Raw genomic sequence first — 16,001 nt, 5'->3', positions numbered from 1 at the left:
TTTTTTGTCAATCTGAGAAAATTAAATCACAAATACATTGATATAAATACAAATACACTAGTCCTGTTCGACAAGGGATTGAATGTAGGAGTCTCAGAAGTAATGTTGGAGAACCCAGAATGGTGCCCGTTGGGAAGAATAGTCACCATCGATGTCCAGTTGTGCAATACCCGTTGTATCAGTCTGTCTGGCACTTTTTATGACCATATATGGTGTTCTGTGACCATGACAGTCTGTGATGTCCTCTCCAAATGTGGGCACTGTAGTGATGTCAGTTGGGCATTGTTATCATGGTGGCGTCACTGTTTAGTATCAGTGATGTCAGCATGCAGTCAGACAGACATGCATTCTGTAAATTAGTTAGATAACGCATCTCTTAGCAAAACGCAAAGAATCGATTCCCAATGAAGCCGGTCAATTTGACATAATGGCCCAAGTGCTTGCCACCAAAACTGGGAAAGATGGATGGAATAAAGTTGGACAAGTAGGGGCAACCACACTAACAAAATGTGAGACACTTGAGGGTGAACAAACTACCAATTATTACTCAGAATATAGAAAGAAATTCAGCGGCTTTGGCTCAACTACTTTCAACTTGTTGCAAGTCATATGCCACATTCTCATGAGGCAAGAAAGGCAAGCGAATGCATTGATCATTCAAGTTTAAATTTATTTTTATGCTTTACATCCAGCAATTACAGGAGAATTAAAGTAAAATTTAAAAATAAAAACTTAAATCAAACTTTGCACTAATAAAAATGTAACCTTTTTTTTATTTTAAAGGATAAACTCTTCAATTTTCCCAGCCCTCAATATATTGATTGACGAGGAGAGCGAGGTTAGGGTAGGCATTTCTGAAAAGGGAATCAGTGCAGGGAAGACTTGCTTCCTGTCATTCTACGGATCATAGTACATGTCCATGGTCCAGAATGTTATCCCCTCTCCAAGCATGAACCCGCTATAGACAGACAATATGTCCACTTCTATAATCAACACACACAACACTATGTCCTTCATTATTGACAAGACTTTTTTTTTTTTTTTTGTCTCTTAGTTTGACTTAACAGTGTTCTGACTGTAGCAGTTGTATTCAATAGTGGAGGGACTTCACACACATGCTTAATGTGCTTCAAACAGAACCGTCAATGAAAAACAAAATACAAATTAACTACAACAAAACGTACAAAAATCAGAGAAAACAAACCTTCACATAAAATACTACAACAGAGGTCTGTAAAAATCAGTACGGGGGGACAACTTAGCAGTAGTCTACTAAAATTGATTGTGGAACATTTTTGAGGGGTCAGATTCTATTTTGAGAGAGGATTATTACAGGGCACCGTGGAGGAAGGAACTGTGCACCCGCAGAACTAAAATAAAGAGGCGGGCCCCTCCAAACCTCAGTGAGGCCAAGACTAAAGGGAGCCAGCTTAACCAACGCCCTCCATACATCTGTTCTGCTGGACTGGGACAGCAGTACTACATATCTTTGAGATAATGGGGGACACACTGCCATCTTGCATTCAAACAACTTACTAGCAACCCATTATTGGACCTGGAATTGGAAAGGTAACTGTTAATCAGTGCCTCTGGAAGACAAGAGGTAAAACGGTAAAGGTTGAAGCTAGCTAGGGAGCTAGACTAACCTTCATGTTTCTATAAAAAATAAAAATGAAGCCCTCAGATCAAAACTACAAGCTGTGTAAATGTATGTGGGTGTTGGGACAGGTGTTAACGGTGTGCGGAGGAACACAACATTTGACTTCAAATGTGATGAAAGAAATCCAAGCGCTGAGGGGAGAAGTGGAGACAAATGGAACGCTCAACATAAGACGGAGAGAGCACGACACGCATCCTGCTGCTTTGTGCCGTCACCCCTGCACCCCCAACCCGGCCCTAAATCTGTGTCTCCCTCCCCCAGTCCTCTGTCCCATTGTGGGCTGTCAGCGGCGTCTGTCTCTGGCGTTGTTGCTGCGGCTCCGGGAGCGTCGCCCGCTGCTGGCGGTGGTCCTCTGGTCCGATGGCCCTCTGGCTCTGTATCCTCCTTCCTTCCGCTTGTCTGCCTCCCGCTCTCGGCCTCGCTCTCGCTCCCTCTCTTTTTCTCTGTCCCTGTCACCTCCCCGCCCGGCGCCACTGGCGCTCACTGGAGGTGCAGCCCCTCCTCCTCCCTCCTCCTTCACCCTGACCTTGAGACGCTCCTTCTTCTCCTCTTCGCGCTTCTTGTCCGCCTCCTCGTCCGCCTCCTTGCGCCTCCGCTCTCGCTCCTTCTGCCGCTCCACTCGGTCTAGGACCCTCTGTGCCGCCTTGGAAGAGAGATTGACAATAAGAAAAGCAGCAGTGTGTGTGTGTGTGTGTGTGTGTGTGTGTGTGTGTGTGTGTGTGTGTGAGACTGTGAGACATGGGACATTTGAATTAAAAAATAAAGTCAATAAAATCATGTTCAAAAACTGACTAAAGTAGGGCAAGAATAATAAGAATAATAAATACCCTAATTGCTGGACTATAAGCCGCACCTGAATATAAGCCGCACCAGCTAAATTTAGAACAAAAAACAAATGTTTACATATATAAGCCGCACCTGACTATAAGCCGCAGGTGTCCTTCCTGCTTCCCGCTAGAGCCCCCCCAGTGGCCGTTAGCTGTAAAAATCTATAAATAAATCCTTGTTAAAGACCATTGTAAAACTAACTAACTGGCCGTTAGCTGTAAAAATCTCTATATAAGCCGCACCCTTGTATAAGCCGCAGGGTTCAAAACATGGGAAAAAAGCCGCAGCTTATAGTCCTGCAATTACGGTAGTGTACAAGTAGAATCTTGGAAATTTAGAAAACAGAGGATGCTGTACTTAATGAGACAAGCAAGCTTAACAAGGCCGGTCGCATTTGCAATGCCAGAAACATTGCCACTCCAGAACACATTACGGAGAGAAATTTGGATAACCTTTGGTTTCTGGACCGCACAGGAGACCATGACAACGACAAAGTAATATGCATATCTATAGCCGGCCTGTCCAGTTACATGTATAATTACATTTACCACTGCCACGTTGCAGCCTACTAATTATTCTGATATAGTTTTTATTTTTATTTTGGTGGGTTTGTTTACGTTTAGCTAGTTAGTATATTACTAGTCTTGCGTGGCCAGACTGTTTCCTCATACAGTCTGGAGCACGGAAGCTCTGATCATGAGAAGGGGGAGAGCGGACTTCTTTACAGTGGCGCAAATGTATCCCAATATAAATCAAAATCATCCAAGCATATAGCTTGCTGCAGAAATGGAAATTAAGAATAAACATAAAGATTTAAAAATAAACATTTTCATGAACGGAAATGACGAACAGATGCCAGCCTCCATTACTCAGATTTTGGGAGTTCTACATATGTACTCTATATAGCATTGGAGATTGTTGAATAGTTGTCTAGGTACAATATCATTTGACCGAAAGTATGGCAAATGGTAAAAGGACGTAGTACAAATAGTTACAGGCAAAAGGTTATTAATTGTTTGCAATTTTCAAATTTAAAGGTAAATACAAATCCATGAACAATTCTGCTTCAAATGTGGAATTCAGTGGGCATGGGTCTGGGATTTTGTGAGTGTGAAAGTGACAACCCCACTACAGTATGTGAATGAGTGGAGAGCACCGAGTGGGCTAACCTGCTCCTCAGTGAGGGGAAGCCAGTAAATGCATGGAGCTGCTTTGGTCTTCAGGAACAAGTCGTCGAGCAGTTTGGCAGGAGGCTCATCTGCTTTCTCTGAAACATTAACAGGGGAAAAATATAAACATCGAATCAAAACTGGTTTGTCTATAGTTAATGAGAGAACATCAGCTGCAGAGTAGAGGTAACCTACTTGGAGGTATTTTTTAGTAGTTGTAGACACTAGCAATGTTAGGGGTGATTTATACTTACATAGATGCACAAAATATCAGATCTACAAGCCCAACATGTTGTGAGCTTGTGGTGTGTGACAGTGTCAACAAGCATAAAACAAGCATTACCTGTTTATGTCTATGTCATTGCCGACATTACAACGTTATACATGATATTTTACAGTCTGGTTAGTAGAGAAATAGCTTTGGTCTAAAACTAATCTGCAGGATGTGTTTCTCTTACAGAAACACTGACCTACAGGACAATCCCCCATCTCACCCTTTTTGTCTGTCTTTCTTTCCTTGCTCTTCCCTCGTTCCCTCCTCCTCCTCTCTCTGTCTCTGGATCGAGAACGCCGGCCCTCCTCCTCGGGCCTCCCGAATTCACGGATCTTATCGCGGTCCCACTCGCGCTCACCGCGGGTCCTCTCTCGTCGCTGCATTTCCCTCTCCCGTTCGGCCCACTGGTCCCGCACATTGGTGAACATCACCGGCTCCCTGTCCCGGGCTTCGCGTTCTCTGTCCCGCTCGGGCATCAGCGGGGGCAGTCGAGGGAGAGGGCCTCCTCCCAGTTGGACCCCGCGGTCCTCCTCTACTCGGTTTGGCTTCAGGAGACCCTTGTGGAAGTCCAGCTGCAGGACGAGGAACAAGAGTTAGACCTTCATTTGTGGTTGAGAAAAACAAATCGGTCACGATAATGAAATGTTACGTGACAATTAATTAATTGTCAGACAAATTATTGTGATTGACAATGTCATTGTGTTTTTTGGCAATGAAAATTTAAATAACCTAAATTCCCAGGGCAGACAAATAACCCTAAATATACAAAGAAATTACAGACAATGACCAGTACCAAAATACAAAATGTGCCATGACCAAAATAGGCGACATTTAATGTTATACTATACATACACAATGCCTTGTGAGGTTGTAGATCTGCTATTTTTGTGAAATGTTTGAAAATGTATGTTTAATGACAGATTCATTCATACAGATGAATGGAAACGATTCGATTATGCAAAATAATTGAGATTATCTCAAATAATTTATCAGGCAATTATGTAATAATTTTGACAGGCCAACACAAGCGTTAATAATGTTATGTAGATAGCATACTATTTATACAGGGATTTTTGATTAATTGTTTACCCTGCACAGATTTGTATTTAGATTTGTTGTTTAGACAGATGCTAGGTTAATTGATTACCAGATATTCTAGAACTACACTGATTTTTGCCTTGTTTATAGACTAGAGTTCATGCTTCTCTGCTCATTTCAATCTTATTAGACTTGTAAGTCGTTTTGAACAAGAGCATCTGCCAAATGCCAAAATTGGTAATTTAATTGGGTTACAGATAAATCGGCTTAGAGACCGATGATAGGGTCCACCATATTGCATTACATTAAGAAAACACAAAGGAGAAGGAAACGGCTTCTGATACAAAAACAACCTATCCAAGGTTAATGTTCTGACATTAATTCCGCAGTTAAATTCTATCGAACATATCATGCGTATTATGCAAACTTGTTTCATGGGCAGTTTATCATTCCTTGAGACATAACAGAACGATAAACAAACAAGGAAAAAGCCAGAAATAGGCTGCCTCCAATCTACTGTATTACACTTGTTCCAGCAATGGTATGTTGCTACTCGCTACCCATGAAATGAGTCTACAACAGCATCCGAGTGGTGGGATACCTCATTACCTCATCCTGTTGACTGAAGTCCACGTGTAGGACCTTGGGATTGCTCTGTGGCCATTTGACCCCGTGGAGGGCTGTTCTTGTGGCTACCGCCTCCTCTGATGTGGTATACTAAATCGGGGGAAAAAAAAGAAAAGAAAAAAGATTTGCCATTAAACTAACAACCAAGAAAACCAGGAAGATTTTTCTCTATGGTTTCTATTTCTGAAAGAAGATTATATATTTTTGTATTTAGCGGCAAACATGTCACTCTCCATCAGGCATTAGAACAATATACTGAATGATATACTGAATTCATATGTGAGGAAGTAGTAAGCAAGTATGTTGCAATTGCAATACACATGAGTGCACTTTTCTATGTACTTTGCTAAAGCTGCATACAGCCGGGTATTTCTGCACTCCAAGCTCAGCACCCTCCAAGGCGACAGTGCTTAACTGTACACTTCAGGGATCTAAAACGCCCATACTCGCTTGCAATGTTTCACAACATACAGCTCCTCCACTTTGTTCCCACTTAAAAACCTTGATAATGGCACTGATGAAACCTATTTACAACCAGTGAATGCCTCAGCAGCACTGACGATAAAGATTTTTCACATTTTAGAAAACGTTGGATTTTCAGAACACTATGAGGGAGTAGGCTGACGGTACTCACCGTAACAAAGCAGTGGGATTTGATTTTGTCGATCCAGAAGCCCTCCTCTACCATGCTGCCAGTCCGGTTCAGCAGCTCTTTAAGCTGGCCCAGGGTGAAAGGTCGTACCTAGGGAGGGCATGAAAGGGACCGTGGATCATTTAGGGTCAAAGGTCTTTCTATGGTGACGGAAGGTGGTGGTAAGGCGGAGCAAGACATAAGACTTCTCCATTCCTGTGGTATTCTGGTACTCGTGTTCCCTACAATTGACAGATTCCGTCCGCTGGGACTCCATACACCATCTAACATACAGTATACAGTACATCTGGGAATGCCAACAGACCCAGTGAATGTTGTTCACTACAATCGTGAGGAAAACAGAAGGTATCTTTGAGCGGCGGAGGACTAACCAGGTTGGTGATGTGGACAATGTTGGAGACGTCGGAGCGCGGTGGCGAGGGCTGCCTGGCCGTACGCACGGGGTCGTCAATAGTAATGGACACGCCGGATTTCTGTTGACTGATGGAGCGGCGCACCAAGCTGTCGCTGGGGGTGACTGTGTGATGGAGGAGCGAAAAACAAGAATGGGTAAACAGCGACAGAGAGAGATGGCAGAAGATTGATTTTCTTTACATTTTTTATCTCAACATGACACCTCACAGCCATGTGCTGTTTGTTATGACATATAAGAGCTGCAAAACAGCAACGTACCAGTATACACACAACTGGCAACTGATGTTCTATTCACCTTTCTTTGCCTCTGCATCGTGTTTGACAGGAGACTGGGCATCCCTGGGTTCCTCACACTGACTGTTCTTCCTCTTGTCTTTGGAAATCCTGCGCGGTTTCTTACTCTCCGGCTTCGCCTCCTCTTCGTCCTCCTGCTCCTCATTTCTCTGTCCATTCTCCTGGTTGTCAATGGACACCACCTAGGAGACCCAATGGCAGGGACTGGTTATTCGGAAAGAGCAAAAGCAAGCCATTTCTGCCCCAAAACAATGCGTTTTCACAGTAGCTAGTGTTTGACCCATGCCGACCTGTGTGACAGTGCGTCTAATCTTCAGGCCTTTGTCCTGGTCGGTCCTGTTGTTGTCGGGGCCTTGACTGTCCTCGTCTCCGGAGAGCTGCAACTCCTCTGGGTGCAGCTCCACCACCGCCTCCTGGCTCACCTTGATGTCCGGGATCAAAGACTGGGAAGGATTGAGAGCGTGGAGAGAGACAAGCATGAGGGTGGGAGGTGGGAGATGGAGAGAGGAAGGGGAAGGAAAGGGTGCAATGTAAAGTTAGCTCATCTAGTATCTCGTTCAACCAACAGTGCCTCCTTCCTGTGCTACTGCCAGGGCATTGCAGGAGATGGGTGGAGAGATGGGAAATTAAAGGGGAATACCACTCATTTTCAACTCTAAACTAGGTCATAACTTAGAACAGTTTTCAGAGGTAGAGAAATAACGAGGAAGATTGTTTCCATCGACCGTGGCTGCCTCTTGTTTAGTAAAATGGGCAACTAAGATCCATGAAAACCTATCACACACTGTGACCCAACACCCAACAAGTATTGTCGACTTCGACCCACAAGTGAGAAACTCAAGATGGGCAAGTTGAGGCACAGCCGTTAACAAAGCAGAGTGGATGGGGGGGGGGGTCACATTGATAAATCAATGGAGTTTTTCAACATGAGAGGCATAATTGCAGGGCCAACCTCAGTGACCAGTGGAATTGGCTACTGGAGCGGTTTTCTCCTCTCAGATGCACAGTTCGACTTGATTGTAATGTAATATTACTCCTCATCAAAACACCCGTTTTGGAAAATATACCTATAATTAAAGCCATGACGATTAACTAATATACAGTAGCTATTTTATTTTGTATTGTAGTCTCAGACGTGTTTGTTCAGTCTGCGCACACGTACACGTACATGTTGTTAAATTGGTGAGTCGTGAAGGAGGTGGAGTCGCCAGCCAAAAAGGTTTAGAACCACTCCCTTTTAGAGCTGCATGTTAGTTTAGAAACGCCATCAGGTTACCAGTCTAAATAAAGGTATTTATGTCAGAGGGGTTTCCTACTCCCATGTCCAGGCAAAGGAATGAATAATCATTGAGACAATAAATCAATAAAGTAGTTTATGAAGGCATATGGTTATATATTCTGTTTCACAAGACACAGCACTTGTAGATAATGTAACTCAACATGCTGAAAATGCAGTAGACAAGCTTGTGTACACCTGGCAGTTGAACAACAAAATGGCGTGCCAAACCTTGACTTGAATTATCAGTTGAAAGTGACACATCGACACCGTTCACAAGGATGAGACTTGGTGGGGCTATGACTTGTTCTGCATTCTAGAGTGAGGAATACTATTTTTTGTGCAGATTTATTTTTATTATGTGACATTTCTGTTGGCATATAGCCCATATTATCTATTTACAGGTAACCTAGCATCCCTATTCTAAGCCATTTCATAAGGCAAATATCCTGCAAAAATAGCAGATCTACAAGCTTACAACACATTGCATTTGCGAGCTTGTATATCAGCAATGTTCGCCAAAGAGATTTATTGGTGTGGGGAGTAAAAAGGAGGGGGCAAAATACAGACCCCTTGGGGAACTCGGTTATGTACATATACTGTAGAACACATTCAACATATTCATTTGCAAAGATAGTAGCCTGATCGTAAAGTCACTGTCTGATTCTCAGAGGATCCTCTGAAGGGAGGTCCCCACTCATTATGTCAGTGACCATGTGTCAGTACCTTCAGTGATGCTGCGTTCACATTAGCAGTGACAAAAGCTACAAAATGACCATGCATGTGTGGTCAACTACACCGGTGCCGAATCCCTGTTCAAGTCTTGCTTAACACTTTGCTAGCCGAAATAGAATGGCTGTTGATAGATTAGCCGTGAAATTTCTATTATTGTATTATGATCTGAGACATAATATTATGTTTATAAACATGAGCCCGCCACCCCTCCTTCTTGGACGGCGCCGTGGTTTTTTCCTTTTTTTTCAATCCCCAGGTCGTTAGCTCACCGTGATTATAGTGGCAGTTTTGGCCGAGGCATCTTCTCCCCGTGCGTTTCGCGTGCGCGATCCGTGCGCATATAATCCAAGCATATAATCCAAGAATGACTGAACAGTCGATGTGACCATTTTTGGCTAGCTTAGCCCTTAGCACTCCAGCTATGCTAATGTTATCGTCTAAACAGTAAACGGACAGCTGCTGGGAAGCCTCTGGAAGGAATGGACCCGACGTCACTTCTGCTTCATGTCAGACGAGCCATGCGCTATCGATGGACGGGTGGTGACTAGGGAAGGTTAGACGATCGCCGATTTTCGGATAAAAATCATTTATTTCGTTTTTTAATGACCCAGTACGGTAAAAGACGGCGCGGCTGAGACTCCTTGCTCAGATGTCCGGTATATTCCGGTTTTAATATTAAGGGGCTCCCCGTGGCTTGCAAATTGTTAAGTCACACTGCGTAAATGATAAGGGTAGGTTTAAATAGCACAGGGAACTGGTTAACAGCAAGAATGACTTTTTCTTCCATTTATTAAATGGAGCCGGAATTGTGTATACAGAGTGCAAATGGTGAAACAAAAACATGATTGTGATTGATCGACACTTCAGTGTCATTGGAGTGCTGAAAGGTTTTCTACATCAGTTAGTAGCTTCATGTCACTGACTTCTATTGAAAATGACTGTCGTCACAAGTGCGAACACAGCATGAGTCGACTGGTTATGCGGATGGATCTGCTCTATGCCAGTACCTTTGCCGAGTCTGTGGTGATGCTGGTGGAGCTGCTCTATGCCAGTAATCATGTCAGTACCTTCAGTGAGTCTGTGGTGATGCTGGTGGAGCTACTCTATGCAGTAATCATATCAGTACCTTCAGTGAGTCTGTGGTGATGCTGATCGACGGCTTCTTGGCTGTCACTGATGTGCTGGAGCCCCATCTCCTCTTCCTCCCAGCTGCACCTCCTGTCTCGCCATCTACCGGTCCTCCTCCCCCTGCACCTCCTTCTGTGCCGACTGGAGATGTCTTACTGCCTGCTGAGATACACAGGGCCACGTCAACGGTCAGGAAGATTGACAACTGAGCGAATGAACCAGAAGGAGCGGACATAAAGGCCGTTCTGCAGTTGTTGTATTTGTGACATTTGGTGCAACCGATTGATTGAATAGCTCCTCGGAGATCAGTAGAAAAGTGACTTTAACCTTTATAGTGAATTACCACCACATTATTAGATTTCTTAACTACACCTTAAATTGGATAAAGTTTTATACATTTGATTTAATTGTGTAAAGCACAAAGCAAGTCTTATGATTTGGGTATGATGAAACCTGCATCAGCCGTCTATCATTGAAACAAATAGCAAACACATGAAGAGGAATACGTCATACAACCATCCATAATTTAGAAGATCTCTGCCTTCACACAGAACATTTGTCTAAAAACACGACAGGAAGTCAGGCATACAGAACTCAAACTACCAACACCTAAAAAGTCACATACATTTACTTTACTACTGATGATCCTCACCTCTTTTTGAAGTAACTGAATTTTGAAATTCAAATGGCATGTTCATCCACACACACTATGCTGGGTTAATTTCCCTACCATTTGGAGGGTTCGTATTGTAATGGCCGGTACAAATGATCAACTTTTAATCAGTGCATATAAAATGTATGGACTGCAATTTCTGAATCTCAACTGTTCTTTTTGTCCTAAAAAAAGGGTGTCTAACTACAACTAGGAATCTCAGGGGGTAATAATTTCAGGATTCCAACATCTCATTGAGCCAAAGAAAAGATGCAAGCACGTTTGTTGCATGGGCAATATGGGTTTGATGGTTCTTCAGTGAGAACGGAGAGCTTGTGGACACAAGAGCCCGCCCGTAGGGCTTGTGAAAATGTATTGATGTTTTTTGATGTGCCGTTGTTTCGAGCGGCCAGTAGTCCGAATCGCCGGTGAACACTAACCTGGCGACGCTGGTGAACGCTAACCTGCCGACGCAGGTGAATGCTAACCTGGTGAATAAGTCTAAACCTTAACCCTAACCCTAAACCTACCCTTACCCTAACCAGAGTACTGGGGATTCAAAACAGCAGGACATATATTGAGATTTTGCCACTATTGATTTTGACAATATCAACCCTGATTTAGTCTTTTAGCTGTGTGTCTGTTAACTCAAATCTGAGTCGCTTTGGGTTGAAAGTAGCAGGTGCATGTGGTAACCTGCTATAACACTGGCATTTTCCTAGAATATACTGTGATTTTGTACATGACGGCTATGACCACAATCCCAGGAAAGGTCATGCAGTCTATACATGCTATAAGCAGGCCTAGTAGCAACCATGCCCCCACCCTTTCTTTTCCCCTCCCCTCACAATTTAGTCATTATGCCAATTCACAATTACCCTTTGTACTGTAGTCCCTTGTCACTGCTGACCCCTACTGGCTGGTTCATGATGTTGACAACCATGTCTCTCCATCATACTCTTGAAGTTGTCACACAAATAATTGCGATATGACAAATAACCTAATAACCTAAATATACAAAGGAATGACTGGCATATTTATTAACTTTATTCTTTATAAATGTATAGTGGAAATAGCCGTTCTACAAGCTCACAGCACGTGAAATGTGGAAGGCACGCTGCCACTCAAAGTGACTACTGTCATAGTGTGTCTTTTGCGGGACTTATCAATTCAAAGGAGCTTTATTGGCATGAGGAAACAAACGTTTACATTGCCAAAGCAAGGAAAGAGGGAGTACTGCCTCTGATTGTACAACATCCCCTTCTGTGACACAGGCAGAAGTGTGCTTCAGAATTCCGGAAGCTTGCCTTTTTTTACAGATGCCCCAGAGCCTAAGGAGGCGTCTACCTTTCTTTATCTATGGGCATTAACATATGCGAAGAAAAATGCCCGGGTGCGTTTCCGCTGAACAGGTGCCCTGATCAACCTGTAGGAATTGCTGGTGCAGTGATAGAGATCGCCTGCCCAGTTTCCTTCACATGAACACAGACAACTGTATTAGTTGAGACCCTGTGCCACCCGGACGCCTTATAGCACATTAAATTGAGCGCTCTCTGAACGCTGTATTGCGGCATTGATGATGAGCACTTTGGATCAACTTTTGTTTTGTTGTTTTTAAGCGTGCTATACAAAAGGTGACTTGAATTAAATTTGACATCTCCGACTATAGGTTGCACTGTGTGTGCCATTCAGGTCAAGTATGTGTGTGTGTGTGTGTGTGTGTGTGTGTGTGTGTGTGTGTGTGTGTGTGTGTCTAGCTTACTCACAGGGCAAGGAGATCTTGCGAGCTGCAAAAGCCTTAGGAGTGGTACTCTGCAAAAAGAGAGACACGAGAGGACATACAGAAACCCCAGGGGTGTGGGGGTGAGATGAGATTGAGACCACAGTCAAACAGCTAAACAGAGAGGAGACAGAGAAAGTGTGGGGGGAGGGGTGGACGATAAATAAAACAAAAACAAATAAAAAGAGGTCGAGAGGCTCCAATTTTATCACATTAGGGATGGAGCGGTGCTTGATCGACGAGATAGACTCCACACGCGCCTCCTTCTCCACCTCTGCTCTGCTCAAAGACACTGCATATAATGATATAGTGTGGGTGTGTGCGTGCGTGCGTGTGCGTGTGTGTGTGTTAGACTAATCCCTGCTCTGTGCTTGTGCAGTCTTGTGGCGGGAGGGGCTGGTGTGCATTAATATCCTCCGTAGCTCTGTGTCAAACTGTATCTTAATGTGGAATGTTTCCAAGTACCTGTCATCAGAGGACGCTGACAACAGGCCAAGAATAGCTGTCTGCAGAAGAAATTGCACGACTGCAGCAGTGTCCTTCACACAGGTTTGGGAGAGCACCATTAGAGCCATTACACACAAAGAAATCCTGAGTGTCAATTCAACTCATGAGAGTGCATAAATTGGACCTGTGAGGGCTCATTTCTACACTCAAGATTTAAATTGACACTCTGGATTTTGAAGTGTACCATCACAAGATGTAGAATCACTGAAATCATGTGATGCTGCTATACTGGTAATGAAGACCAACACTGCCATGATGAACGAAATGGATACAAATATTTTAAGGTAAATTAAATTCGAAAATGTCCTATGAAGCCTATTTTGAGATGTATATATTAATCTCTTGGTAAAAGCAAATGTACCTCCACCTCAAATTGTGCGATGTATCAAGTGAATGATCTGAGTGTTAACAAAAGATGTGGAGAGCAGAGGTGGAGAGCCGTATGTTTGGAGATCCCATCACTCGTGACCAAAGACACCTCAGAGTTTCTTTGGGTACTGCAGTTGAAATTCACTGGGAGTTCTTGACATTTATCAACAGTTAATGACTAATGTGTCATCTGGTACAAGATTTTATATTACAACTGCAGTATGGGTGCCAGTAAAGTAAATTGGACTAAGTTAACACAAAAGAAGAAATAATTCAGTCCTCAGTTATAGACAAAATGTCTGGAGAAACAAAAATACACTTTGATGTTTTTTCTTTTTTTTACAGTTATACCTAAGAAATGATTACATCTCAAATAGAGGAAAGAAAATGACAGGTCATTTCCTGGTACCATTGACACCTGATTCCTTACTGGCTTGGCTATGGCCCAACCGCACGGCAGTGTGCACTGTATCTAGGCAACAAGGATCCAATCAGAGAAGGCAGAGGAGTGAGGGCAGGGCTTGATTTGAGTGTGCCGATTTGCCGGTGGGTAGACAGGAACTGATCATAGATTTGGATTTTTTTTCTTGATGGGGCAGGGGAGGACTTTTCTTGATTGATTGCCGACCAGGGTGACATATCACAGTCTTTAGGCAAGCCAAACCATTTGAATTTGTCTTGCGATGAATTCTGATGGGGAGGGGTGATATCGGCGTTGTTAGTGTTCATGAGGGTAAAGGGGTGAAGTCTTAAACAAAACAAAACATATAATGTCTCTGATCCCAAGCAAGAAATCCAGGAAAATGTCCAATCTGGCCGTGACGGTTATGAGATGTTGGAGAATGTCAAACGTTAGCAGCTCATTAGACGGTGTGTGGCGAGACACACACCGTTGGTTGAGGGAAAAAAAAAGTCCAGACAGTTTCCGATTTCTCGAACAAATTTACACTCCCTTGTCATGAGAAAATATGGGTTAGCTGGGTGCTCCTTTGCACTCATGCGGGACACAGGAAGTGATTAGTATAGAGAGTAGGGCAGAGCTCTCAATGGGATGGAGGGAGTGTCCAGCTCCAGAGCGGAAATTGAAAATTATAATCCACTCTGAAACATCCAGTGAAACAGTCTAGCAGTTCATTAATTGTGTGGTGGGGGGAGATGGTCAATTCAGTATATATTGGCACCTTAGTCCATGCCTGGATGATTGTAGAACATAATCCACACTTCTGAAAGCAAAATCATGGGTCCCAGATGACTGTATATTCCAGATCTCTCTTGAAGGAATCAGCACGTCAATGCAACAGTCCAGGTACAAATAATACCAGTTCATCTCACTCGATGTTCTGCTGACTAATAAAAGTCTCTATTGATTGTTGTCGCTAATCAAGGCAACGGTTCCTTTACTGCCCACTCAGCTCATATGCTTTTCAAAGGCTTCCCGTTCAGTCCCAAAAAGATTATGCAAAAAGAAAAAATACTATTTCAGTCTTCCATTGGAGCCCATTCAGCAGTGACAACTGAATATAGTGTCCATTCTAATGTCCCGAGTGAAAGTAGCATATATTTGGGCTTGTCAAAGTAGAGGTTTACAGTCCAGGGCATTGTGCCATACTCCTTCCCACATGCAGGGGGCAGTCTAGGATTAAAAGCATACAAGTAAAGCAGGAACTGCTTCTGTCCTTTGGTTATGTTCCCACAGGGAGCTTACAAGATGGGGTCACAAGCTCCCTCCAGTCTCTCTCTCTTTCTCTCTCTCTCTCTCTCTGAAGATCTGGAGTGTTGTCATTTCTCTGGATGAAGACTTGCATGTTTCTCCAGAGGGCAGAACAGCAGGATTCAGGTCTGAGAGCTTATGGACAGAACAAGCTCTCCTCCCGTGTATGGCTGGGTTGAACTGTCGCAGACAGCAGTGAGCTGCTCCCTCACTCTCTGGAGACCAGGAACTCATCCTCAGAACAGCAGATGGGAGCAGGGGGGTGGGTTACTGGCAGATGCACCCACCCCCATCCCACCGAAACCACCATGTAGTGCAACACGACAGTCCAGTTCTGCGAGTGGGCTTCCACACCCATCAGGGGCCGGTTACTGTAGCAACCACACTGCTGCAGTTACCATGGATGCGGATGCTGTCGGCAGTGGTGTGATGCAAGCTGCAGTTGGTGCTGGCTCAGCGTGTCACAGGAGGACTATGGGGGGGCGGGGGGAGGCCTCAGCAGGCTCAGGCTGTTGGATTTACTCAGTGCCATGTGGCTGTAGACTCTGGGCCTAAGTCAGGTACCACCGAGGCGCTTGGGCATAGCGGGGCAGGAGGAAGAGGAGGAGGAGTGGAGGTGGTGTAGGCAGTAGTAGTACTCATCAGGTACCATTAGGGACAATGGAAGAGGCATGGGCACCTTCATAACAAAGCAATCAATGGGGGTTTTAAACAGCAGTCACACCATAAATAGAGAGCGATCATGATGGCGATGCACAGATGGACAGAGATAAGTGAAGGACAAAGCGGGGAGGCGAGACAGCGAGAGAGAAACGAGCATGAGAGACAGAGAGGGACGGAGCCAGGGAGTACAGAAAGAGAATGAGGTACACGGTGAAAGGAGGAGT

At 44.0% G+C, this 16,001-nt stretch overlaps 1 protein-coding gene across 2 annotated transcripts in view; it reads right to left on the bottom strand.

The window, feature by feature from the left end:
* Positions 1 to 653: 653 nt before the first annotated feature.
* acin1b (apoptotic chromatin condensation inducer 1b) overlaps positions 654 to 16,001 on the bottom strand; it is a 34,561-nt gene continuing 19,213 nt past the window's right edge. The window contains exons 8-17 of one of the 2 annotated variants that reach the window (XM_080742095.1): positions 12,514 to 12,559; positions 10,094 to 10,257; positions 7,247 to 7,399; positions 6,958 to 7,138; positions 6,620 to 6,765; positions 6,231 to 6,338; positions 5,579 to 5,686; positions 4,152 to 4,503; positions 3,658 to 3,755; positions 654 to 2,303 (exon numbers count right to left, since the gene is read on the bottom strand). In XM_080742095.1, coding sequence (XP_080598221.1) covers positions 1,944 to 2,303; positions 3,658 to 3,755; positions 4,152 to 4,503; positions 5,579 to 5,686; positions 6,231 to 6,338; positions 6,620 to 6,765; positions 6,958 to 7,138; positions 7,247 to 7,399; positions 10,094 to 10,257; positions 12,514 to 12,559 — 1,716 coding nt within the window. In that variant the 3' untranslated portion in view covers positions 654 to 1,943. The remainder of the gene's footprint in view (positions 2,304 to 3,657; positions 3,756 to 4,151; positions 4,504 to 5,578; positions 5,687 to 6,230; positions 6,339 to 6,619; positions 6,766 to 6,957; positions 7,139 to 7,246; positions 7,400 to 10,093; positions 10,258 to 12,513; positions 12,560 to 16,001) is intronic. The other variant, XM_080742096.1, reaches the window with a different exon arrangement.

Source organism: Nannobrachium achirus, assembly GCF_963921795.1.
Source record: "Nannobrachium achirus genome assembly, chromosome: 14".
In the NCBI taxonomy this organism is placed as follows: domain Eukaryota; kingdom Metazoa; phylum Chordata; class Actinopteri; order Myctophiformes; family Myctophidae; genus Nannobrachium; species Nannobrachium achirus.
This window is presented reverse-complemented; position numbering and strand designations above follow the sequence as displayed.